The 27,331-nt window shown below is 40.4% G+C and overlaps 1 protein-coding gene across 6 annotated transcripts in view; it reads left to right on the top strand.

Moving 5' to 3' along the window:
- Nucleotides 1–25,558, top strand: part of PAX5 (paired box 5) — a 233,501-nt gene extending 207,943 nt beyond the window's left edge. For all 6 annotated transcript variants that reach the window (XM_028711498.2, XM_028711500.2, XM_028711501.2 and 3 more), the window contains 2 exons: nucleotides 226–312; nucleotides 14,060–25,558. In XM_028711498.2, coding sequence (XP_028567331.1) covers nucleotides 226–312; nucleotides 14,060–14,136 — 164 coding nt within the window. In that variant the 3' untranslated portion in view covers nucleotides 14,137–25,558. The remainder of the gene's footprint in view (nucleotides 1–225; nucleotides 313–14,059) is intronic.
- Nucleotides 25,559–27,331: the final 1,773 nt, after the last annotated feature.

Here is a 27,331-nt window from a genome sequence, read left to right as displayed (position 1 = left end):
AATATCAGCATCACTAGCAGTTTAAAAAGTCTTGGAAAATAATAAAGGTATTTGCCTTGCACCAAAGAAGTGTGGGCAGCAGGCAATCCTCCCTGGGGAGAGCAGACCACACATTAGGCTCTACTACCAAGAAAGCTGTCTCTTACTATCAAGTCATCTGCTAGAATTTAATCTTGATCTTGATTATTAAATTTTATATAATATTCCCTTTCTTTTTGATTGCAGGGAGTGAGTTTTCCGGAAGTCCATATAGCCATCCACAGTATTCCACATACAATGATTCCTGGAGATTTCCCAATCCTGGACTGCTAGGTAAGTTTCCCCCATTGCAACTGGACCATCAGCAGCATAGTTCAAAAGGCAAGTGGGGGCAAGCATGGGACTGCCATACTGGCTATAACTGGGAAAGATGAGTAGTGATGGGGATGGATGAATCAACCATTTTCACTTTCTCTTAGCTTTTCATTTTTCCATTCTAAAGTGCATTCACCCACATTTCTCTATCAGTTTGTGTGTTGTTGTTGTTTTAAAAAAACAAAGTTATGAGAATTCGCCAGCATTTAGTGTATATGTCTCCCAATGTGGAAATTTTTGCATGCAGTTTTTCCTAAATATAATTTGTATGTTAGTTTCATTAATGCATGTTTTGTTTTGCACACTTCAGTATATGGACTTTTGTATGTACATTATTTGGTTGTAGGGCCGTTTCACAAAATTTGGAGAAGTGTGAATTCTGAAAGATAGATATGTTTCAGTTTGTGTATTGTTGCAGGAAGTGCACAAAAGGTGAATGGAACCAGATTTCTCCCCCATCTCTAGGGAAGTTGACATCTATACACTTGCTGTGCACCAAAAGAGGCTAACACCAGTGGAGTTACTAAACCAGAAGACAGTGCAGCCCTCTCTAGCCTAAAGAATGTATAGCTTACTTTGAACTATATCATATAAATTATTGCCACCAAGAAAAGAAACAGCATTGAAATATGCCAGATTTTAGCTTGACAATGAACAATTTATTACTTATGCTTTCAAAAGGACTGGTGGAAATGCAGTACAGCACATGCAGTACTACACATTATATGCCATTATCTTTGAAGCATATAAGGCCACTTTCTGGAATGACTTTTCTATAGCTTCACATCCTTTCATTATCCATGCTGAGCAGCAGTCTGTAAATTCACAGCACATGCCTAAATAAGTTTAAACTTTACTCAGAAGCCTTTCTGATTTCCGTGGGATTTAGTTTTAAGGAATTCTGTTTAAAATGGAAAGGTGTATATTTACTTTAACTCTGTAGAAGATGGAGACTGGCAAAAGTTTTGTTTGCACATAATGGTGAACCAGTTTAGCATTATGAGGATGAACTCCAACAAGCCTTGAGTTTTCTGGCTCCCCTCTACTCCCTCAGCACAGCCATTGGAAGCTTCTGTTTCCATTTAGATTAATAGGAGTTTAGTGTTACATATAAACCCTCAATGGTGGCTTATCTTAGTTATGGTTTGCTGTAGTCAGCTTGCTTCACAACCCATGGTTAATTAAGATTAACTACAATATGTTTACCTTTGAACTTAACAACAAGTTGTAGTTCATTTAAAATGAAAGAGCAAAAGCTTTTTAACCCCTTCATGCTGCCAAAATGGAGAAGGGTAAAGCATGAGAGCCCAAGTCTTCCTGCAGGTTGTCTTTGTAACACTGGTTATGCACAAATTCAGCCACATTTATTTTGGAGTTAGAGGCAATTTCAGAGTGCCACACTGGTCATGGTGTGTAAGTTAAAGGGAATGTAAATTGAGCAGTTAAAGTGCATAACAACTGGCCATTGTGCACACTCACTAGGCCTCATGGAAAATTTGCGCATAATTCTTCTATGAAGAGGGAATTATGCACATTTCCCTGTCAAGAGACATAATTTCCAAGAGAACTTTGGAAATGGGCATGTGACTGAATTTTTTATAATCTCTGAATTTTGTACATTTCCTGGGCAATATTCGCAATCTCCAGTCTACATACAGACTTTCTAAGAAACATGCATTTTTTTCTATTTCATGTGCAGAAGTGTACAATCTCTGTTCCCAGGATGCCTGTAGCCCAATGCCTATTCTTACATGGCCCACAATACACCCTCCAGCTGAGCAGCAAAGGGGTTTAAGGGGGGCTCCAGCTAAATACTAACTTTTTCTGCAGGCCAGCCCCCTTTTCATCATTTTCAGCTGTTCCTCAGCTTGCTGAGCAGCCCAAGGGGTGTTGCAGGGAGATGAAATTTTTAAATCTTCTCTCTCATTTCCACCACACAGATGGAAATTATCCCCATGCTGCTATTAAGGAAGGGAAAATGCTTAATAGCACCATGGGGTCAATCACTATGAGAATCACAGGGGAGGGAAGATTTAAACATTTAGGAAGGGCTTAAAGGAAACCTGGCTGGGAGAGAAAGAGTATAAAGTACAAAATTCAGTTGTTATATGCACAGTTTCCAAGGGCTGTTGGAGATTATGTATATTTAGTGGGAAATGTGTCTGGAAGGATTATGTGCACTTCCTGACCCTTATATACCAGCTTGATCACTGAGATCATCTGCAGAAACATCATTGGTTGGTAAAGCTCATTTGATAACATGAAACCAAACCTTTCATGTCATTGGTCCAGTATTGTAGAACACTTTGCCAATGGAAATTGAGCCAGTGCCTTCTGTTTCAACTTTCAAAAGACCCGCTGAAAACTTTTAGGTACCATCAGGTTTATGCAGGCAATGATGAATGCATACTGCATATTTTTAGAATAGCTAGACGGTTTCTGATTTTAACATTTTTATGTGGTTTTTATTGTGTGGTGTTATAACTGTTGTAAACCACTCTAATATTTTTTATGAATAAACCACTCTGATACCTTTTATGAATACTGGTAAAAAATTATATTTATAGTTGTACCTTGGATCCCAAATGCCCTGGAACTCTGATGTTTTGGCTCCCAAGCGCCACAAACCCAGAAGTGATTGTTCCGGTTTGTGAAGGTTCTTTTGGAACCCGAACGTCAAATGGGGCTTCCGCGGCTTTCGATTGGCTGCAAGAGCTTCCTGCAGCCAATCAGAAGCCATGCTTTGGTTTCCAAACATGGATTTCCGGAATAGATTCCATTCGACTTCCAAGGTGGGACTGGAGAGAGAGAGATAGATATTATCATATTCATTAGCTGGTTATTATGCACATTAGCGGACGCGGGTGGCGCTGTGGGTAAAAGCCTCAGCGCCTAGGGCTTGCCGATCGAAAGGTCGGCGGTTCGAATCCCCGTGGCGGGGTGCGCTCCCGTTGTTCGGTCCCAGCGCCTGCCAACCTAGCAGTTCGAAAGCACCCCCAAGTGCAAGTAGATAAATAGGTACCGCTTTATAGCGGGAAGGTAAACGGCGTTTCCGTGTGCAGCTCTGGCTTGCCAGAGCAGCGATGTCACGCTGGCCACGTGACCCGGAAGTGTCTCTGGACAGCGCTGGCCCCCGGCCTCTTGAGTGAGATGGGCGCACAACCCTAGAGTCTGTCAAGACTGGCCCGTACGGGCAGGGGTACCTTTACCTTTACCTTTTATGCACATTAACCACTCAATTTACATTCCTTTAACATATATATTTGCTCCACTTTCATCTCTGCTAAATAATGTGAAACCCTGGAAAACCTGTTTAACAGCAGAAGAAATGTGTCCAGCAGGAAGCCAAAACTTTTCATAAGCTCATTTGAACTCCCTTAAGAACTATTGGCAGGAATCAGTTTTTGCTGCGTGCTATGCTTTATAGTGTTTGCTTTCAGTTTTTAAATTGCAAAATGCTGAAGGGAAAATAATAGGGTATATGAATCCATGCACTTTCTGATTTTTGACTGGAAAAAAAGTTATTTCTCCATATTGAGATCCAAATATATTTGTGCCACATAGTCTCCAGTTTTTATGACACTATAAAAGAAAGCAGTTTACCTTCTTAAAAAACAACAACACCTTTCTTCCAGGGTCTCCCCCACCTTCCTCAATCTCTTGCCTGTTCATTTTGATTTCCCTTACAAATGTGCAGTCCAGTGTATGCATGGCATGTTTCAGCAACATACTTTTGCAGTTAGGCAGAATCCCATTGGCTCTGCAAAATCTCCTGGCAGGCCCTTGGCTTCTGCTATAGCAAATCCCTGAGTAGCACACCCACTCCCTCACTTTAATAAGGAGGATAAGCAACATCCATTTTATACTACTGTCAAAGTCTGGCCCACCCTGACCTTACATGTGTGTAGCACATGGTGATTAGAATTCTCCTGCATAATCTATGCGGATGAGGTAAGTAAAATACCAATTAATTGTCACCTCTCTAGCAGAGAGATATTGTGCCTTAGAGACTTCCAGATTTATGGATGTCAAGGTTGTTATGTGCGACCTCTAGCAGAGAAATAATTTTGAATTTTTGTCATTTTTTAAAATTCAGTTTCTTTGTTTTAAGTAATTGAGTCCCTAAGTAATTGAGCCACCTAAGCTCTACCCATCACATTCCTTGCCCTTAAATCCTTTGGGAGTAATTGATGGCTATAGCATTCTGTGTCGCACTGCTTTTTACAGTACAAAATTGCCATTTACTATGCTAGAGCTAAGGGTCTTTTTGTTGCTTACGGCCCAAATGGGAAGCTGTTTCCTATTACCATTTTGTTACTCTACTCAATGCTAGTTTCAAACCTCTGTATGAAAGCCATAATCCCATGTAGAGTGGATTGAAGTGTCAACTGCGAGGTTAAAAAAGCCATGGAGGGCAGCTCTTAGGGCTGGTTCTCTCACACATATGTACATAATTTGACTTCTCATTACTTGGCTGTTTAGCACTTGGGGACCAATGGCAAACACCTGGTCTACATGTATAGCACAGTGAAGTGGCATGGTCCTGAGAATGGGTTGTGCCACTTTAGACTACAGTTTGAGAGGATGCTTTGAAAAACAATACAGTGGTACCTCAGGTTAAGTACTTAATTCATTCCGGAGGTCCATACTTAACCTGAAACTGTTCTTAACCTGAAGCACCACTTTAGCTAATGGGGCCTCCTGCTGCTGCCGTGCCACCGGAGCCCGATTTCTGTTCTCATCCTGAAGCAAAGTTCTTAACCAGAAGCACTATTTCTGGGTTAGCCGAGTCTGTAACCTGAAGCGTATGTAACCTGAAGCATATGCAACCTGAGGTAACCTGAAGCGTATGTAACCTGAAGCATATGCAACCTGAGGTACCACTGTAATCTCCCACATGTATAACTCCCTGTAAGTAAAAAGCTAGCATATCACAGACAGGCCATAGTTCCCTGCAATGCCAAACCATCCAACCAGAAATCACTGCCAGGGCTCCTCAACATTCCCTACATATTGCCGAAGACTGTCTCCCCGCTGCTGTATATTTTATTCATATGTTCAGCAATAGTCTGCCCTGCACTGCCTGCTGAAGGTTTGTAACTAAACTGATCATAACAAGATTCTTTTTTAAAAAAGAAACCTAATAATGTTTAACAGAATGCTTAATCACAAAATTAATCTGGTTGTACCTATAGATAGCTTAAAGTTCAAGCAAACTCAAACACATTCAGCAATATTTATTATCTGCTAGACAGTTATGGGGAGGGGCATTTTGCATCTGAGTGTCTTCCTTTCTGTACATTACCTTCTAGAGGCCTCTGGGAGGACCGAAACTTGAAGATCTCTAGTGAATGCTTGTTTACTGCCCACAAACAAAATGTTACCCCCTGTGTCTCCCCAAAAGGCAACAGAGGGGTGAAATGAGAATAGTTATTTGCCCGCGCGGGGGGGAGGGGGGGAGGACAGAACAAATCACCACTGCTGAAGGGTAAATATGCAGGCTAGAGATGCTGAGAAGGTAAAAGGTTGGCCATTTGTGGCTATAAGGTAAAGGTAAAGGTACCCCTGCCCGTACGGGCCAGTCTTGACAGACTCTAGGGTTGTGCGCCCATCTCACTCAAGAGGCTGGGGGCCAGCGCTGTCCGGAGACACTTCCGGGTCACGTGGCCAGCGTGACAAGCTGCATCTGGCGAGCCAGCGCAGCACACGGAACGCCGTTTACCTTCCCGCTGGTAAGCGGTCCCTATTTATCTACTTGCACCCGGGGGTGCTTTCGAACTGCTAGGTTGGCAGGCGCTGGGACTGAACAACGGGAGCGCACCCCGCCGTGGGGATTCGAACCGCCGACCTTTCGATCGGCAAGCCCTAGGCGCTGAGGCTTTTACCCACAGCGCCACCCGCGTCCCAACATTTGTGGCTGTAGCAGCTCTTAAAACTAATACAGCAACTTGGTGACTTGTGACCATGTGGAAGCCTTGTTTATTTAGGGCTCTTGCATAAACTGTGTCAAGGTTGCACTGATAGCATGTTCTTGGCTGGCTGGTAGAGCCAGTGCAATGCCACAGAACTTGGTGTTCTGTCAGCTGCCCCACATGGCAAATGCTTGCCAGCACATCAGCACATAGCATAAGATTGTTAGTAAGGCCTTTGTCATGACCTCCATAAAATATCACCCCTTTCTGATTTGCACTATTTAAATTATACAAAAATCACTGGTTCTTGATACAATTTGAGGTTGATACCATTATTTTAATATCATGGATTAGAATGCTGAAGTTGGACTGCAAGGCTTGTTTACTGTGTGTTTGCAGCTCTTTGTGTTTCCATTTAATTTGCCTAGTCCACATGACATCACCCTCAAACAACACAAATCCCAAACCTTGCTCTGCTGCTCTCCAGTACTTCCTCAATGTTTTTTTTCTGGCTTTTCTTGTAATACTTTCTGGCTCACTCCTGAATGGAGGAGCATAGCCTTGTTGTTGTTTTTTCTTCTCATCCCACGCATTTGCACAAAACCAAAACCCTGCACAAGTAAACCACTTTAAAAAAATATTAACCAGATATTGGGCAGCAAACTGAAAATGGTGCTTTTCATTTCTTTTTTCGCTATGCTAGAAAAGATTTATGGCCTGCTCCTGAAAGAAGTGTAGTCCCATTTATACATATTTTTTTTAATCCTTCAGATTTGTGCACCAGAAAAGTGCAAAGGCAAACAGGCAAACTACATTATATATATATTCTGATCTGTTAAGTTTGCACAAAACTGAAAAACTGTGGATGTGTGTGCTGAGAATTAAATTGCCTGAATATATGTTTTTGCTCATTTCCCAAAACAAAACAAAGGTGCACACATATCTATTTGTGCACGTGCCCTGTTGGCACTGAATTGGCATAATAGAATTAACAATTTAGAAGGAGGAACCTTGACCAAAGGGAAGACCCTACTGGTATGAACAGGAAAGACTGAAGTTGCACCTCATAAACTAATTCCAATAAATCTGGGTGTGGACTAATCCAGTATCATTCTAATGCGGGAAAAGTGGATTAACAGCTAAATACTGTTAAATGCTCAAATGCGGATAAGGCCTTAGATGCCTGCCTTCAAATCCCTACACTTAGTGCAAACTCATTGATAGCACAGTCCCAATTATGTCTACCCACAAATAAGTCCCATTGAGGGTTACTCATGGGCATATAAATATAGAATTGCAGACTGAATAGGCAGGTCACTATTTTTCAAACATATTATAGGGTTGAGAAAATAGAAGAGATAACCCACATCAGTGATCATGATCTTGTTGAGGAAACAGTGTTGTACAAATGGGACAGACCAATATTGTTCACTTAATTTCTATTCTGAAGAATGGGTCCCAAAATATTGCTCTTTGTGCTTTGCATGGATAATTTTCATTTCTATTTCCTCCCACAATAGGAGGTTGTAAAATGAACAAGATATAATTTAAATATTATACACACACACACACACACACACACACTATGCCCAGCCAAAAATTTCATTTCCCCCCACAACCTGAACATTTTATCAATTATCTTTCAGTTATAGGACATTTCATGAAAAGGATTTACCTGACAACAAAGAATTTTTTTAAGGACAAATGCTACCCCTAATTTAGAATTGTATATTTTATATAGCCTTCCCACTTATCTGTGATAAAGCTGAACTCAACCAGTGTGGACACATCCCTCCCTTCCCCGACAATTATTTTAATGCATAGACCAGAAATGCTTTAATATGTTTTTTGTCTTCGAGTAACTTTTCTAATGAGTGTGATAGATTCCCATAGCATTGTTTACTCCCCAGCCTGTTCTTCTGAATGCCATACTTGAGGGCTACAGCAAGCAAAAAGATGGATCAAACTGAAGCAATCTAATCAGACTTCTGATATGTATTTCCTTACTTCACTATTTGGAATGTCATCTGATAAGCACATCAGTTACAAGAACATCTAAAGATGACATAAATCATGTTGCTGATGTCAGTAATCTCAGCATAATACTATTTGTACTATGCAGGGCCTGACTGCAACCCATCACTGTGGTATATGAGCGCCTTCCTGTGGCTTCTTAAATGACCTGACTGGCACCTGCCATGTGTCATAACTCACAGGCTCATTCATTTCAGATTCTAGTAAGAAAATGCTCAATTGTGTTGCTGAAGCCTAAGGGGTTTTCACAACTAACTTTGCTTGAAGCAACCAGGCCTGCTAATTCAAGCCTAGGAATTTGAATTTAGCCTTGAATTATGCATATGCATTTACTAAAATTGTACTTTTATTTTAACAACTTTCCCCCCTCTGTATTTTGCTTCCACTGCATACTCTCTTCTTTGTGTAGTCTATGTTATTTTCAAGCAAGGTCGTTAATTAAGTTCTACATTTGTACAGCACCAGACACACCTAGTACTGCAGAAGCAATGATTAGATCTTATTGCCTGACTTTATTGGTTTTTAATGTCCAGCTTTTCTAACTTGACACAGCTATGAATTTAGAAATATTTGAGAAAACTGTGTATGGCATACAAGCACTGAAATAATAATGGCTGCCTTGGTTTTTATGAACTCTCTCTCTCTCTCTCTCTCTCTCTCTCTCTCTCTCTCTCTCTCTCACACACACACACACACACACCCACACACCCACACCCCCCAAGAGGTTTCAGTCACTGAAGCCTAGCGAGCTTGCGTGTTTAAAGTCTACTTAATACAAACATGCTAAAAGTGGATAATAGCAACACAGTCTAATGAAGAAAAATGATTCAATTTCATGCTGGTTTGTTGTAATAACTTCTTTACCATTTTCACTCATTACTTTCGACTTGATGTTGATCATGGCAGATCTTGTTTGATGCACTGTTCTCTCTTCTGAACTGATGTGATTTGTGCACATTGTGAAATGTAAGTGAGCCTGACAGGGCTCCCTTTTGGCTACACCTGAGCTATATATATAGCTGTTGTTACAGAGGACGGGGTCACAAGATTGACAATATTGGCATGGCTTCATATGAGGTGAAAAGGTTTGAAACCAGTCAATTAGGATTAGAATCAGTACTTCTATGGGTTTCTATAAAAGGATTAGAGAACAAGTATGAGCCAGAAATGACTGTGTCAAGAAATAAATTGATGATAATATGAATTAAAGGGAAAAATGACAGAAGAATGGACAAGTTTATTCTAGAGGAGAGTGTAATGACAGGGTGAAAGAGTGAATGTTTTGCAATGTGAAGTTTTCATTTTTCAGTTTAAATGCAGGCCTTTTTGATTTCACTACAGAAATGTGAATAGGAGGGAAAAGTCAAACCCTGGAGATATATAAAACGCTGTCAGGGAGCTGCAGAGAAAAATTATATTTTAATAGTCTGATTATGTTAAAAAGATCACATGTAAGAAATGAGACAGAAGGTCAAATTTGGAAAATAAGGAAAAATAGTGGCCTATAGAACCATTTTCATCCGAAGGAAGTTGTTCTTATACTGTTTTCCTAGTCTTTACTCATTTTATTTTTTTTCAAATGTCAGTTGCTAAAAAACCTCTGATCCTGACTAAGACCAACTGCTGTGTCAAAATAAAGTTCAAACAAATATTTCTGGGTGTGGAAGCTGATAGAGGCAAGCACAGAGGCAAACAGTGGATAGCTCTGTTCAACAGAATATGACTATGGCTATATGCTTTTGATAGTTATTTTACTCATGTGCACTTAATCTCTCATCAGTTGATGCCTCCCAGCTGAATGTGTCAACTGTGTCACACTGAAATATATTGTGTATGCAAAACTGGGCGATCTGAAAATTATATTTGTGGTAGTTAATACAGAATAGTTCATTCACACATATTGTTAACTTGAGTGTCAAACAAGATAGAGTGCATGAACCCTGATACTAGATACAGATAACCACATGCCTAAAATGTTACATTCTCTCCTTCCCGTCCCACCTGGATCTATTTTCCAGTGGCTGCTGGTCCATTCGAGTGAATGGAGCATTGTCCCACCAACCCCAGTCTGCAGCCAGCCAGTCCCCACCTGCCACTTGCATTGCCAGTCCCCATCAGCACTAACCACCACTGCTTTTGTCCACTGACATACCTGCAGAGGTGGGAAAGCAGTTGTGGTCCTTGGAGACTGATGGATTTGTTTTACATTTTAAAGATAAAAATTACTCACATTTCTTCTGACCCCAGATAATGCTGTTTTACCAGCCAGAGAGAGATGTAGCTAGGGTCCCATTTAATCATGTTGCCTTGGATAGATTTCAGCAGCAGATAAATCTGCACAGCCTGATGACACACAAAACAATTCTTGGAGGTTTGAGAACTACAACCTGTCCTAGAGAACCCTGCCCTTCATAGTTATTTTAAAAATTAATCTGTCAGGTTAGGGGTCACCACATGAACCTCAGAAGTAGTTAATGCTTTTTTGAGTGTAGTACCCACTACCCTCAAAGAGGAAGCAGTTAGACTCAGTGGTGGTCTGCTGGGCAGTGGCACTCACCTGACTTCCTGCTGCTTGTGTTGCTACTCCAGGAGCTAGAGGGGAAGGGGCAAAGTGGCAGTGTAGTCAAAGCAGTGCAAACACACTGGTGGAAGCATTGAATTGGTTCCACCAAAGTACTTGCACACCACCTCCCCACTCCATTCAATTTCCCAATAAGCAGCAGTGACACAGGCTACAGTTCAGGTGAGCCTTATCCTGCTGACTGCTACTGGTTAGACCCTTGTTTAAAAAGCAATCAAATTTTGGACAACTATTGGCCAGTGTCTGGTTTCTGATCTGGTAGAGAAACAACCTTGTTGACCTGGTGGATATGTCACCTTGGGAATGGGTATGGGTTGTGTGGCTCTGTTAGTTCTCCTCTAAAGACCTGGCTGTTTGCATCCACTTTGAAACGATTAATTAAAGACTGGTCTGGGCTTTTAACTTAATTGCTGCTATTTTTTATTTTTTTTTAAAGACTGAATTGTTATTGTTAAATTTGTATTTTATACTTTTATTTTATGATGTGAAGCACCTTGAGAGTGCTGTATGACCTGAAAGGCCATGTAAAAATACTTCAAGCAAACAAAAAGATTAAGGTGGGGTCAGAACCATAAGGTTCAAAATATGGTAAACATTGCAACATAGTGTGGTGGCTGCTTAGAAAACTATGAAATATAATGTTGCATAAGCTTCTGCAACAGGAACCTTATTGCTTTTGTAGCAGCACATTCTGCAGTAAGTGTATTGCTGCATTGCTTTCTGAGGCTACAGTTCATCCAGGGAAACCTCAGAACGTTCTCAATGAGCACAGATCAGTTTATTACAGATATTCTCAAGGAATGCTTGGAAAGGCGTTACTTATTTACTCTTGCCCCTACTGTGGCAAGCATGCCGTCTGATGAAAGGTCTTTCCTGTTTTGAAATATGTGCCAATTGCCTCCCCTTAAGTATTATATAGAAAGTCTTTTTCATCAGTGCCGTGCGACGGTGCCTCTAGTCTCCTTTCACAAGCTCATCTGTTTGAAATATTGGTCCCTTACACATGTCTTGAACTTTGTGACTTCTCCATGATGTCTGTCACTATAGTATTGATTTCTCCCTGTTTCTCCTCCTTTAAAACTGTCAGTAGAGTCCTCTACAATAGGGAAGGTTTGCTGGTTAGCAATTTCATTGCTTTTACAGTATGGAGAAGATGTATATGTTTTGATTTGAAAACAGGCTTCTGAGAAAGTTTGAGTCATTTAAAAAAAAGATTGTGGAACACACATTCACACACTATTATCATGCTCTCTAGAACATCTTTCGCTTCTGTTGTGAGAGATTTATTAAGCTGCCAGATCTAACTCCCATGTTTATTGTCTGCTTCCTATAGACAATTTATTGTTCAGGAAAAAAGCATGTGATATAGGCGTCCCAGGATGGTGTATTTTGAATTCACTTTCATGCAAAAATCTCATTGCATTTGGAAAGCTAGTGCATCAGGGCAGGCTTTCTATCAAGTACTTCCTAAGCAAAGGTACCCTCTTTTAGTTCACATTCTTGTGCTGTTTACTTGTTTTTGTTCCTCAGGGTATTTCTGTATGATTCACTGTTACCTTGATCTTATGAATCTGTACCAGGCTATTGGAACTTGTTTGTTTTCTGTTTGACCGTGGCCTAGTTCAGATATCATGCAAGGAAAAACCAGGGTTTAAAAGGAATGTGTGAGCCTGTGGGCTCCTGGTGAGGCAATCACATATGCTTTGCTCATTTTGCTGCTGTACCATGCTGAACAATGCCATTGCTTAACACATTCCAAAACTGAAACTCTGTAAGGGATGGACTCTTAAGGTAAAGGTAAAGGGATCCCTGACCATTAAGTCCAGTTGTGGCCGACTCTGAGGTTGCGGCGCTCATCTCGCTTTATTGGCCGAGGGAGCTGGCGTACAGCTTCCGGGTCATGTGATCAGCATGACTAAGCTGCTTCTGGTGAACCAGAGCAGCGCATGGAAACGCCGTTTACCTTCCCGCTGGAGCGGTACCTATTTATCTACTTGCACTTTGATGTGCTTCCGAACTGCTAGGTTGGCAGGAGCAGGGACTGAGCAACGGGAGCTCACCCCGTCACAGGGATTCGAACTACCGACCTTCTGATCGGCAAGTCCTAGACCCTGTGGTTTAACCCACAGCGCCACCCACATCCCTGGACTCTTACTCAAGAACAAATAAATAACCAAGGCCTGCTGATATATGCCTTCATCACAAAAAGCAGGCACAAATTGGGGCAGCTGTTAAGTTGAATCTGCTGTCCCCTAAGCCCAGTGATCTACCTTAGAGCTTCTCAGTGTAACCTAAAATGCAGTCACAGACAGAAGGCAATGCCCAAACAAAAAAGGCACAGCCTGAGGGAACTGGCCAGGAGCCCATTTGACCAAAAAGCCCCCTAAAATTCTAGCAGCATTGCATCTTTTTTTTATTCCTCAATCAAACTAAATAAACTAAAACTTTTTTTCAAATTGACGTCTAAACATTACTTTAAGAATACTAACTTAAAAATGCGATTAAAAATACAATTTATTTGCTGTAGTGATAACTAGGCATATACAAATATACTGTCAATTTTCATGATCTTTATCTTTAATCATATAATGAGCTAACCCAAGTTGACCAAAACAGATTGTTTCTTCTAGTGAATGAGACAGCGCTTACCGGGTGTGAGCAAAAGGTAGTGAAAGTAGCTCAGACAATGACAGAGCCAGAAGCAGGCAGAAGAAAAAGACTGGAATGGATCTCCAGCAGGCAGAGGCTGAAGATCCATTCCATCACTTCCCCCCTGCTTGCCCTCTGTTTCCTTCTGCCTCCCTTTTTAAAAAAAAACCAAAACATTTGGGTGTGCCCGGACACGACCATGGTAACAGGGATAGTTGGCCTATCACTAATTTAAATCAATCCACCCACTCTGAGTAGGTATGCAAGCTGCTCTAGGGACAAGTGTGGATTACTGATGTGCAACTTCATATACCCAGGTGACTCAAGTTTATTTATTACTTTATCCTGTAGGTTTTCCTGGCACCTTGTGTTTACACTCTGATCTGAGAAACATGGACTAAGTAATATGTTAGGTGCTGAACAGGACACTGAGGAGGATGGCTTTGTTACTCTTTCTCTAACTCCTTCATTTCCTTGGTGATACCTCTGAAGATTTGTGATTTACACAAGGGCATCTCTTCTCTTCTAGGCTCTCCTTACTATTACAGCGCTGCGGCCCGAGGAGCAGCACCTCCAGCAGCCGCTGCTGCTTATGACCGCCACTGACACATGGAACCAAGAAGCACTTATTAAACACATTATGCCGGATGACACAACTGGAACCACCTAGCATGCAACTGCAGAAATCGGACTACAAGGATGGATAAGAGAAAATACCCCGCATGAACCCATGCAACAATTGGAATGTTATTCTTTCAGCTAGGTGAACCACTTATTACTGCTTTTAATCATTGAAATTCTAGTGACCTTAACTGAATCTCCCATAAAAAAACAGAGCAAACAAAGAATCAGTTTCGCTGACATTCCCTGTGGTTTGCAAGATGCAGTAGCCATGTGATACGCACAGTCTTCTTGCTTCTGGACTAACTAGCTGCTTCTCTGGTTCTCCTGACCATGTCAGGGGAACCAAAGCAGTTCTAAATGTTGAGCAGTCCTCCACTGAATGTCTCTCTTTAATGTGCGTTGTAACAGGATGCGTGATTCAACATGGACTGTATGGGTTGAAGTTTATTCTAGGGAGAGGGCATTAAGGGGGAAAAAATGGTCTGCTCAAATGACAAAGCACCAATGTAAATAACTTACTTCTTTGTGTTACTATGGAGTGGTATAACATAAACAGCAACAAGGGACAAATGAGGAGTTTAAAATACATTGGGGAAATGTGTTTTGATACTGGTGCACTGACTCCAAGAATTCAGTAAGCTTTAAACCAACTTTGAACCAGGTTAACATTCATTGTGGCTATTTCTGGGGCTGTTGTTCTTTCTTGATACATAATTCAAATCTGATGGTCATGTGGGCATATATGCACCATATGTTGGCATTGAACATGTGAGCAAATGACAGACATGGGCAATTAGTGACATTTTAACTGCTGAATATTAATTTATGCTTATTTGCAGTCATTATTAGCAAAGTTACACACACACTGGCTGTAGCTTTAGCTAAATGTTACAGAAGAGGTTCCATATAACGAAAGCCTTATGTATATTGCAACTGCAGAAATTTAAGGTGGTACTTTTTCCAAACTGCTTAAACAGTGGTAACTGGGGGCCACTATAAAGCTACACTAAAGTTCCCTTCACATTAATAAAGGGGCAGTGGTCCAAGGTTGCTCAGCTCCCTGCCCCAAATGTCTAGGTGTTGAGTTGGGATGGAAGGATCTGTTAGTTTGGGTTTTCTCAATTTCTCTAATATTAAATTTAGTCCTCCACATTTTGCAGCAATTTTTTCCCCTCAAAAACAAAACAAAACCCAAACTTGTGAAAATTCATTATTTTACTGTGAATTTCATACTTTTATATGCAGTTTTGACTAATACACAGTTTGCAAGCAATTTTCTGTATATTATTGTCACTAATAGATTCATTTTTATTCACACGTCCCTCTAAAATGCACTTTTGTAAACGCTGATTGAAGAACTACACCACAAAATTCAGATTAGTGCAAATTTCTAAGAATAGCTATGTTTTGGTTTACCTATTGTTTCAGAAACAGCAAATTTGATAGGTTCAGCTGTAAATGCACAATAAATCAAATTTCCTCCTGTGTGTAAACATCTTAAGATAACTAGAACTCATGGAGGTTACAGACCTCTACTGGAGCCCCTTTTACATCAATCAATCAATCATTTTATTGTATGCCATCTTTCCATAGTTAAAACCATGCTCAAGGCGGCTTACATGAAAAAGTGCACAATTACAAACATAACAAAAGTACTCATAAACAATAAATAAAACAAATAAAAAAGTAAACAACCAAATTGAACATTTTCCACATACCTCTAAAAAGATATAAAAATAAAGATTAAAAAAATTAATATCAACAACAACCCCTCTCTCAACAAAATCCCTGAAACAAAACCCTAGTGCAAGTCTGTTCCTCTTGCCTGGCCCCCCTGCACTCTGGATCTGCTTATTTCTTAAGAACTTAGAAAACTACCTTCCATCACCATCAGGCCACTGGTTCCTTTTGCTCACTATTGTATACACTGGCAGCAGTCTTCCAGGGAGCCTTTGTATATCCACCCTGGAAATGTGACATATTTACCTCAAGAACTTAGGACCATTTGCACATGTGCTCTACTGCTGAGCTATACCCCTTCCTCAAACATTCTTACAAAATTTCTAAAGCTTGATAAAAATAGTTATGATCTCTGACATGGAAGAAGGACTGGTTAAGCCTCTTAATCACTTAGGTTTACTGCTTTTGACTGCTGCAAGTTCTACCACTGTGCACAAATCGAATGTTGTGGCAGTGTTGGCTGTTCTTAGCAACTGTGCTTGACATGCACACCATTATCCTTTTCTACCCAACTAAGAGCTGATTCACACTGCCAGGTTCTTCCACATGATCAGGTTACATGGGCTTTCCCATGTAGGCATCCCTGCTTGATACATGGACATTGTGTGTGTGTGTGAGTGTGTGTGTGTGTGTCCAGAAAGCTGCACAACTTAAGGGGCAGAGCCAATATTGTGACCATACTACTGATCCTTTAATCCTTTGAATCTCTTCATGAGCATAACACATTGTGACACCCCCAGGGTCCATCACAAGGTTTCTCCCCAGGTTGTCATTAAAGGGTACTCCACTTAGTCCTGACCTCTCTCAAACATATCGGTTACCATGACCTACTGACTTGGACAGCAGAAGGACTCTTCTCCATCACCCGTGGCACGATAGGCAGTGGGCAAGAGGCATAGTTTATATTAGAATCTACCCAGACCAGAATTCATCCTTTCAAGCTTGAACTTTTATTTAATTGAGGAACCCACCCACCAGTGCAGGCAAGTAACATCTACACAGTTGTAATTCTAACATCCTGCCTAAATGTGTCTGCTCTCGAGTCTCTACAACTATCCTCTCTCTCTTATAAATATATTTCATTATACCCTTCCTCTCACTGTCTGTCTCATCTTCCTCTAATCCACCAATTGACCTTCCCATCTGGCACTCCTTCCCTCTCTTAGCATTCCACTCCCCTTACTGTCAACCAGACTCCCTTTCGGACTTCGGTTACACGTGTGAATGAAGTTTACAGCATTCTGCTTTCTAAAACCAGGCTGTGACGGCAGTCATGTCATTAGGGGATACCTAAATTGCTCACATTTCTCACGGCACCTTGGAAACAACACAGCATACAGTGAAAAAAATAAAATCATCTGAAGCTGCCATAATTTCACTAGGAATGCATTTACACCATGAAGTTTGTAGATTCTCATCTTCAACACTGCCCCCCAAAGGAACTAATAGTTCTTTGACATTTTATTTAATGTTCCTTGCATCCCAATCCATACAGAATGAAGTTTACAAATGGTGGAAAAGATGGACATCAATCAACTGTGGTGCCATAAAATTCCCTTAACTCAAAAAACAGTCATTTTATTCCTCTTAAAAAAATAAAAAAAATATGACCCAGTGATGGCCCGTCTAAAGAAAGGAAAATTACAAGGGAAGAAATAGCTCCTTTTTCACAGAAGCCAATGGAATAAATGTTGAATGGTGTTAGTGAATGTTTCGTGTGGCTGCCTGACATGTGTGTTGTTTCTGTACAAATATTTCAATTTCTTTGTTTTGTTCTTGCATCACTTAGGCAATCTTATATCCGCTTCCCTGGGAGAAAGCCCTATTTAATACAATGGGCTCTCCTTCAGTTTGAGTAGACCTGTAAGTGATGCTCAGCACCACATGCTTTTGCACTGCTTCTCAGGCAATCCATCACTTTCAAGAACAGCAGCTCCGAGTCCTGTTTTAAGATGAAATGTGATGTCTGACTGGGATCCTGGGGCCTTGCTGACTATCTAAAATGTGTCGGGGGGGGGGAGAACTTCACAGGGAGTTAAGTTCTTAGCCCTTCCCACATCCACTAGGTTTTTCCTGAATTGCCCTCCTTCTGCCACCTTTCCCCAGTCAAAGTTCCAGGTGTTAGCTGTGGCTATGAGAAATATTACTATTGGAGAGAAGTGCAGTAGAGAGATAATGGATGAACGATTAAGCATCCCATTCACCCACCTGCTGTGCTCTTCTTCAAATCAGACCCTCCCACTACTGCTCTTTACATGTTTGCCAGACCGGTTTCTCCACTGAAACTTTGTCCCTTAGCTTGTAAAATTGCAACTCCCTTTTGCATCTTTCGCTTCAAATAAGCTATTGAAGAAAAACTTCATTTTCTGTTGATCATATCAGAATTTCTTATTTCAACATTTTGATGTAAAAAATGCTGCTTGGTAATACAAACTAAATATACAGTACACAGATAACCAGCAGATTAACTTCAGGCCCTCCAGGAGTTCACAAGAACGGTGCAGAACTGTGAGATGGATGAGATTTTGTGCAATGCCTTCTAGTCCCAAAGAGGACCTCTGGGATATGTTCCAAAGGTAGGCATGCCAACAAAAGCCATATCTCATGCATTTCCCATATTCTATTTGCTGTCTAATAAGATGCATGCCTAAAACTTTCATTGTCCAATTCCTCATTTCCATTATAGATTGCTATTGGTCCCTATTTCAGAACTATAATATATGAAAGGGATTCAAGAATATTTACAGAAACAAAATTAAAGAGGCCTTAGTATAAAAAGCACACACATTTTAATAAAAGTCCAACTGCATAATACTAGTGACATTTTCAGTATCAAAAGCCTGCACGGCAACTACTGGATGTTTGTCTGATTCAGTATGCTCATTGCTAGCTAGAATGAAAATTGATTTACAAACCTACGTGTGACCATTCAGTTTCATAGCTCAAGAGAAACACATTTTGGCCTAACTTTCATTGTTTTTGTATGAAAGCAAGGAGAGGGTTGAAAATAAGAGTTTCATCTGTAACTGAAGGGGAAATTATTTTTCCTGATTTCTAAGAATATTTCAAAAAATTAAGAAGTGGTACATCAAATGTTAGCTTTTACTACTAGAAACAAGTGGGTGCTATTTTAAAAATCCATGTTTCTCCATACTTCATCTTTGCTGGCACCATTGTGAGCCTTTATTTGTGAAAAATTATAGTATTTTTTACCTGGGGGTAAAATCAGGAACAAAACACAGTTCAGTTGAATTGGGCAGTCAGTATATAAGCTTAAAAAGTTATCTTAACCTGTGGTTTTTTTTTTAAAAAAAGATAAAATGGAGGGGAGGGGGAGTGTGAACAGGTAATCTGGAATTTTAGCACATGAAGAACTTTAGCCAATCACTCTTTATTTCTAGTTAAATTCAAACTGTATGGCCAGAGGAGTTATACAAAATTTGGTTTATCTTTATACCAAGTATGCTGCAAGAAGCTTTAAGAAATTGCTTTTCTAGACACAGTTCATTGCGACCTTCTGTATGAATGAGACTGTAATCCTACACCCACTTCCCAGGGAGCAAGGGCCATTGAACCTAATGAGACCTACTTCTGAGCATCAGACCTACTTCTGAGCATCAGGCATTGTGAGACTTACATAAATTCCAGGTAGGCTGTGGCCACAATTTTGGAGGGTTGTGGGTGCCCTTCCACTATGTACAGAGGAGTCAAAGCAAGGCTCAGATTGCTGCAAACTCTTGCTTCCCACCTGCACCTTTGGTCTTACTGAAATAAAAAACTGACCAAGCAGTCCCCTTTGTGCCAGTCTTCTGTGTGTAGGTAGATTTGATTTTGCATGGCATTCTCAGCGGACACACACAATGTACAGTCTGCAAATGTGAAAAATAACACTATGATATTTACAGGAAAGGCAGGAATTTTAACATAGGGTGGAATGGCCTAGTTCTGCTGGCTTCACACTAAAAAAACCACCCATTAGATCTTTTCCACACTTTCCATTTGCCCTGCTCTTAGTCTGCGCTTTAATGCTGTGTGACTGAGTTGCTTTCCCTGCAAAAACCCTGCTCTTTAAAGCAGAATCTGAGCAAATGGCAATTTAAACCTCTGATTCAACCATGAAGAGCAGGTGTTCCTAGGGAAAGTGTTAGAACAAAAAATGGGGGTGCTTTAACCAATTTCTAGCCCAAATTGGTTACTTTGAAACTATGGTTTAATAGTGAAGGCAATGTTCTTGCAACAGGCTCTCATGTCCGCTTTTTAGTGCCATACTAAATAGGTAAGGTGTCCATAACTCACAAAGGCAGCCACTCCTCAAGATAGCAAACCAAGAACCTTTTCTTCCTCTACCACAAATGTGTGGCTTCTGAGGGTCAGCTGAGGTAAGCTTTTATTCTTCCTAGGTGCAGGCAGCCAAAAACACCCTCACTTACTCTGTGTGGCAATGTTAAAAGGCTTTTGACTTGCTGAGTATTTGATGTTGCCATACATACTTTGCGCGTTGATGGGTCAAAGCAGGATAAGGAGCATTCAAGCATTATCTGATTTGGCATGGTGCCCCAACACAACCAGGAGCTTTTCAACAGGTTGCGGTAGATTAGGAAGACCTTTATGTATGCAGCCTTTGAAAATTCCACACTACTGGTTCTGCTATCACCTATTGTCTAGGGTCTAGTCCCTCACAAGTACAGGAGCAGAGCTTATGAGAAAATCAGGGTGAACACGCTGGAGGGAATATTCAGCAAGAGCAGCCTGCAGCTCCGTTCCCATTCAGAGATGTATTGTACACTGCAATTTCTAAGGTTACCATTGATATACATGTACTTGGGGAAAGAATATGCACCTCCACCCTTAATTCGAAGTCTACAATGTCCACTGGGCTTTATGAAAAAACAATTATTCATTACATCCCCACAACACATATTTCAATGATACTGATTTTTTTAAAAAAACTTGTCATCATGCCCAGGCAACATTCATTTTATGTTTCCTCACAGCCAGTTTAGACAATCATATTTATTAATATATGATAAACTCAGCAATGTAAGGTAACACAATGAGGACAGATGAACCACCACATTTACAGCTCGTTCAACCCTTTGCCTCTCTTGCAACCCCATAAACATAGCAGCACAACAAATAAGCATTCATTTGCATATATCTTTGACAGATTCCTAGGATCTAACCTTTTCCGGATATTAATACTTGCAGGGAGCAGATGTATGTGTATGCATAGGAGCCAACTCCTAAGGGCCATGGGGACTTCAGCCACCACAATAAAATAATTTGTGGTTGAGGCATACATTCATTGCCCCAACCATGTACACAAAATTCCCAAGTAAGCAAGTGTGTGGACCAGCCCACAACAGTCTATTATTCTGTCTATAGAAGCAAGTTTATTGAGGGGGAAATATTATCAGTTGCTAACTATCAGGTCAACAGATACTCTTGAGATCCAATTCAAGCTTTACCTTTCCAGTTTGAAAGCTGCCTCAGCATGGTCTGTCCCCCCACAGTTCTATTATGCGTGAAACACTGTGGGACAGCAAGGGCTAAAATTGTTGGCTCCAGTGCTACTGATACCAGGGCAGCCAGTTCACAACTCAGAATGCCTTGAAGGTTGCTTTTTGCTGGGTGTGAAGGAGGAAAGGCACTCTCCTCTCTAAATGCCATCATGAAAAGGTGGTCCTATCACGATCCTCACTTCTGGCACTGGGCACTGAAAGGGGGAGGGATGACTTGGCAGTTGGCTGAGGGTGCTGTCACCTTGTGTGAGCTGTGCAAAATGTGATGGCGGTGGACTGTTGCATGCCCTATGGATCATAGTGTTCACCTATGAACTAGACAATGCTGAAGCCGTTTCCATGCTGCAAAAGTAATGCTGTAATTACAGTCTTTTCGACTGCTGAAAAGGCCTTAGGAACTTTTTCATCCAAAGGGGTAGCTGTGTTAGCTGTTAGCAAAAACAACAGAGTCTTGTGGTACTTTACAAACTAGCTAATTTATTAAAGCACAAGCTTTCATGGTCTAGAATCAACAAAAGCTTATGCCCACAATATATTTATGTGCTCTTGAGGCGCCACAAGGGTCTTTTGTTGTTTTATCTAGCAATTCTACACTCACATTAGTGAAGATAGGTCAATATATATCAACTAAAGATCCAGAAAACGTTTGGGGTTTTAGTAGAAGTCCTGCATCCACTGCCTTAACGGTGCAAAAGAGAACACATTTCTCTTTTCTAGAAATACCGCACTTTGCAGGTGGCTTAGCACTCAGTGCCCTTCTGTGTTTACTCTGCAAGGGACAGTAGTGCCCCAAGCTTAACCAGAATATTATTAAAGGAGTCCTATTGTTTATGGAAGGAAAGTTGGTGGCAAATATCTCCAGTCCTGAAACTGCTTACTCTGAGAGAGTCCCTCCAGCTTTAACTGGGAAGTACATGGTTTGATAGTGAAACCATTCATTTACATCTGTTGAATATTGATCGGTCACTCTCAAAAGATCTGGAGGTGTGACTCTCTTTTGATAAGCCCTAAAAAGAGTGGATGCTTATCTGAAGCATCTCCAGTTCTTTTGAGGTTTAACTTTTCTATACCCTTTCCCGACCTCAAAGCTTTTTCCAGTGGAGCTACATTAAATATATTATTTCTCAGAGAGAAAAATGTATACTTTATATAATGTATCTTTATACGATCATATTTTTACAGCTTCTCTAGAAGATTTTAACCAGGATAGGACTCCTTTATTAAAAAATATTGGCAGATTTCTAGTTGAATAAACTTCGTATGTAGAAAACTGAATTTGATAAACTTTATGAAGTTTTAGAATTTGAAGTTTCAATTCCTTCTGGAGTGTTCTGTTGTCAGTATTATACATATATATAATTAATTTTCAATATTAAATTGGTTAAATTTTTTAGACTTTATGTTCTGAACAAAAGTTGGCTTTTGGGACATGGGGGCATTAGACAAAGGAAATTAAATTAAATGTCTAGTTTTTCAATAGAAAAGTGACTTGTATCACTTTATCTGTTTCTAAGATCTCTGAATGTATGGGGATTCCCTGATTTTAGCCTACCCCAAACCAGCAGGAAGTATTTCAAATATCTCCACTAAAATTAACTGCGCTGAATAAAGGGGTCCACAGACCATATCTGTGGACCTGCCTGACAATGTATTTTCTCATTTATGGTCTGATATTTACTCCATCATATTTCCATTTTCCTTGGAATTGAAACAGGGAGGAAGCTCATAAATGAAACCACACATTTTTTCCCCAGCTCAGGCTGCAACTATCGTATTTATGAATGTGGCAAGCTAAACTTTCTGAGTAATCAATAATTGCTACACTGTATATACCAGAATACACCTGAAATGTGTGTGTGTGTGTGTGTGTGTGTGTGTAAAATCTGGTTCCATCCTACATGCTATCATTTTATGACTGGTGTCAACATGACAATGCCAAACAAAATACGCCATGCGAGGCACAGTACCAGAAATATCATTAATATTGGATAGCTTAGTTAATCTTTATTACAGTCAAAGACTAGACAACAGAAATAACAATAATAACAGCACCAAGGGACAGAAGCAGTAGACGCAATCAAAAGTTTCATATATACTTATTTACATTAAAAGTAGCACTCCATAAGTCTATGATGCAGAGTCTAAAATCAGTATTCATCAGCTAGCTTGGCTGTCAGATCATGTGACCATCTTTACATGCTGGACAGCATCCAGACTCGGTTTCTGAAGAGAAAAGCTACTTCCATCGATGGGAGGCTTCTGATTCAGCAGAGGAATCCCACCAATGGAAAAGCAATTCCAGAATATGGTTTTGCTGGTTCTCCCTTCCCCTGCAGTCCCCTTTGCCCCCTCACATCTACTCTGGAAGGTTGGAGGACTCTCTGGAACAGCCTGAGAGATGACACTGAAATGGCAGGGGGAAGGGAAAACTGGCCAAAAACAAATGCCTCTCATCTCTTCCGCTGGCAAGAACATCCTTAGTGAAACCTGGTTCAGTGGATGCCACCACCGGTGGGAGAAAACCCTGGATCCAACCCATTGTCCCTCTTTCAATATCACTGTGTACTCTATGTTTCAATATAACAGCCAAGACATTTGTTGGCCAATGTTTGCATCTTTGTATGGATGCGTACACATCCCTATTGGAATTGGTCCAAAGTTCATAACAATCCTGGATTTTCCGGCGTGTTTGTGAGGTCTGCAATTACACTGCCAGTCTTTGAGATTTTTTCACCCTGCCTTGCAAGGCAAACTTAAGTCAGGTGGGCACTTGCATGCACATCATTTTTTTTTTACTCCTTGTTTTTGTATTGGGAGGTAATTATTTTCCTGCTGCAAAGTAGCTTTAAGTCTATCTCCAAACAATTCATAGAGGTAATTCACCTCTGAAAGAGATTCTATGAGGGAGGTCATGGAAAGCCTAAGTGTAATGTGGAGGTCCGAAGTGGTACATAAGTGGTCCCTGAGTGCTCGGTTGTGTCCAATGTGATGCTAAAACCATTTCCGTTTTCAACAACAGATGCCTATGCCATATCACAATTAGCTTTTGAAAGTCCCCTTCATTTCAAAAGTGACTTGCCATAAAACACTGCAGGCTGCTACCTGAGAAACACAAGCCCAAAGCCTTCTTGGGGGCATGGAACTAGTTGCGCTGTGCTTTGGATCCTGGCCAATGTAAACAGCTGGCAACTAATAAAAGGATAAATCTAATTCTCCCCTGGAACGAATCCTGCAAAAAACATAATGCATGAACAAACCTCTTCTTTCTTTTGTTATGCTCAGACCTGTATTGGAAAAGACACTGTCCTGGTCTGTCACTTTCTAGTGGCCTTTAAAAACACAGAAACATGTTACATTGCAAATGGATTCCTTTCTGAGTGAATGCTAATTTTTTTTCAAAGACAAACTCCCTTTATGAAGGGTATCCAGCATCAAAGAAATAAATGTCGATTGTATTCACCAAAGTCTCTGATGGCTGTTTAGAAGCTTACTTTTGAAAACCAACAAAATAGACAAAACAAATAAAAAAACATAAAAATACAATTGAATTGCCTTTGAACGTAGGAGATGACTGTCTCCACACAGATAAAATTGCTTCTTAAAATGTGTATGTTTTGTATTCTTTTTTTCTAGTAGGAAAAGAACTGACTTGAAATCTTGGTGTTTTTTTCTTAGTGTTGTGTGTTGCTTTTGTGTGTAATAATATTTGAATGTAATGACAGCAGTGCCAATTTGCCAAAGATGTCGAACACTTTGTTTTGTTTAATTTTGTTTTGGGTTTTGGGATGTTTTTGTTTGATTTTTTTTTTAGCTGGGTGGGTGTTTAAGGTGTGGGTCAAAGGGAGGGGTGTTTGGGGAATAAGTTGATTTCTTTTTGCTTTGGTTCTCAATTTTCTTGTCAATACTGGACTGTGATTTTTATTCTAAGTTAAATGGTTGACTGCAAACATTTTATTTTAGATTAGTTGAAGAAACATGCAATAAGATTGGCGTAGTTTCAATATCTGTGTGTCTTTTCATGAGAGTGACTGTTACTTGTGGACATTTTGATTTTATGTAACCTTTATGTGAGATAATTATTTGTAAATATTTACCATAATTTTATTGGTTCCAAAAATAAAAATAATTTTTTTAAGTTCAAAGGATATAATGTTGCTTTTCTTCCAGAGAAGAGTGAAATGGGTTGACAGCAAAGAAATAAAAAACTCTTGATATTAGCTGAACCACTGGATTCTAAATCATCTCTCAGGGCAAATGTATCCTTCAAGTAAATATATATGTAAATATATATTGTTGTGTTTCCATTAAGGTAAGATTGCCAGCCACTGCCAACACCACCAATTTGCTATATACTTTCAGTAGCAACTTGCACTTTGGTTTGGTGGCTGAATTCCACTTCCTAACAATGATGGCTGGTCCATTAGGGCTAATGGGGCACTGCCCCACCAACCACAGTCTGTTCTCAATGGTGGATCTATATTTTTGGAGCCTGAACTGTCACGGGGCCCCTTCGTAACAGCATCAAGGTCTGTGCAACCACTGTTATCTTCTTCAGTGGGGTTGCTCCATGACAGATCACCTTTACAACATCTGTGCTACTGACTCTCAAACTTTGGGCTTGTTGAAATATATACAATAACAAATAAACCAGTTTGAGTTTGTGCCACTCAAATTGGGTCTGCTAGGCAATGTGAGCTAAAGTTGTTTCTGGGGTCCCTGCACGATTTGGATCCCTTATTTTCCAGACCAAATCCCAAAGAAGGAAAGCAGACTGTATAGTCCAGGAGGCCCTAAAGAGACTAATATCCAGTCTCCTAGATGGTGTACAAGTCACCTTGGAGCAATTTCTCCAGAAGTTCCACTAGCTGAACCTGTAATTAATATTAAATTGACTTTAAAATAAAACATATGTTATTACACAAAAGCTTTAGTTAATGAAAAAATTAATTATTTATTCTCAGTGAATTATGAATAATCAGATTATTTAGAGTTGACTGCCTTCAAAGTAAGGGGGGGGGGGAGCAATATTACACATTACTGGTCTTTCCCCCAAAAGCCAGCAGTTTCGTCACACTTTCCCAGTGTAAAGGAAAATTTAGCAACCTGTGCTACTCTTATAAATTAACTGTACATATAATGTTCCAGAAGTGTACCCTATTTATTTATTTATTTATTTATTTATTTATTTATTTATTTATGAATGGAAAGGGTGCCCCTTATACCACTTTGCTTCCAGTTTATCCATCCACACCATTTTTAGTTATAAAAGGATGAAATCCACATGGCATCTCTGCTTCATAAACCTCACTGGTTTATGGAGCAGAGTTATGCAAGAGCAGCACCTTTTCTTTCTGCAGTACTGTTTACATTAGCAAGGTTGTTTACAAAGACTCTCCTCCTGCAAAGAGGGGAGGGGTTGTGGGCGGGAGCCGATCTCCGCCTCAAGCAGGGGGTGTTAGCCCCCTGCCACCCACTTGGCTGGCGCACCACACCCACGGGCAAGCGCCCAACCAGGTGGCTTGAGGGGGCGTGGACAGCAGCTTAACTTGCTGCTGTGCCAGCCACGCGGCCTCATTTTTCGCCGTCCCGTCGCGAGTCTTTTCTTTCTTTCTGCAGTACTGTTTCCATTAGCAAGGTTGTTTACAACTTGACTAGAGACAAATTAGGAACATCTTAAAGACTCCAATTGGTGTCTAGCTGGTTTGATAATCAACATATTAAACAGTAACAACAACAACATGATGCATATACATTTTGGATACTGTTGTGTAACCACAGATCAAAAACCCAGCACTGAAAACACAGTGAGTGCATAATAATTGCCAGTGTGACCATAGCTTGAACTGGACATTATGCCCACTAGTTGCATATTAAAGGTACAGGTGAAAAACTGTCCACTGACTATCAAAGTAGGC

The sequence above is a fragment of the Podarcis muralis genome, chromosome 17 (genome assembly GCF_964188315.1).
Source record: "Podarcis muralis chromosome 17, rPodMur119.hap1.1, whole genome shotgun sequence".
NCBI lineage: Eukaryota > Metazoa > Chordata > Lepidosauria > Squamata > Lacertidae > Podarcis > Podarcis muralis.
Note: the sequence above shows the minus strand (reverse complement) of the source record. Positions and strands in the feature narration are given on the sequence as shown.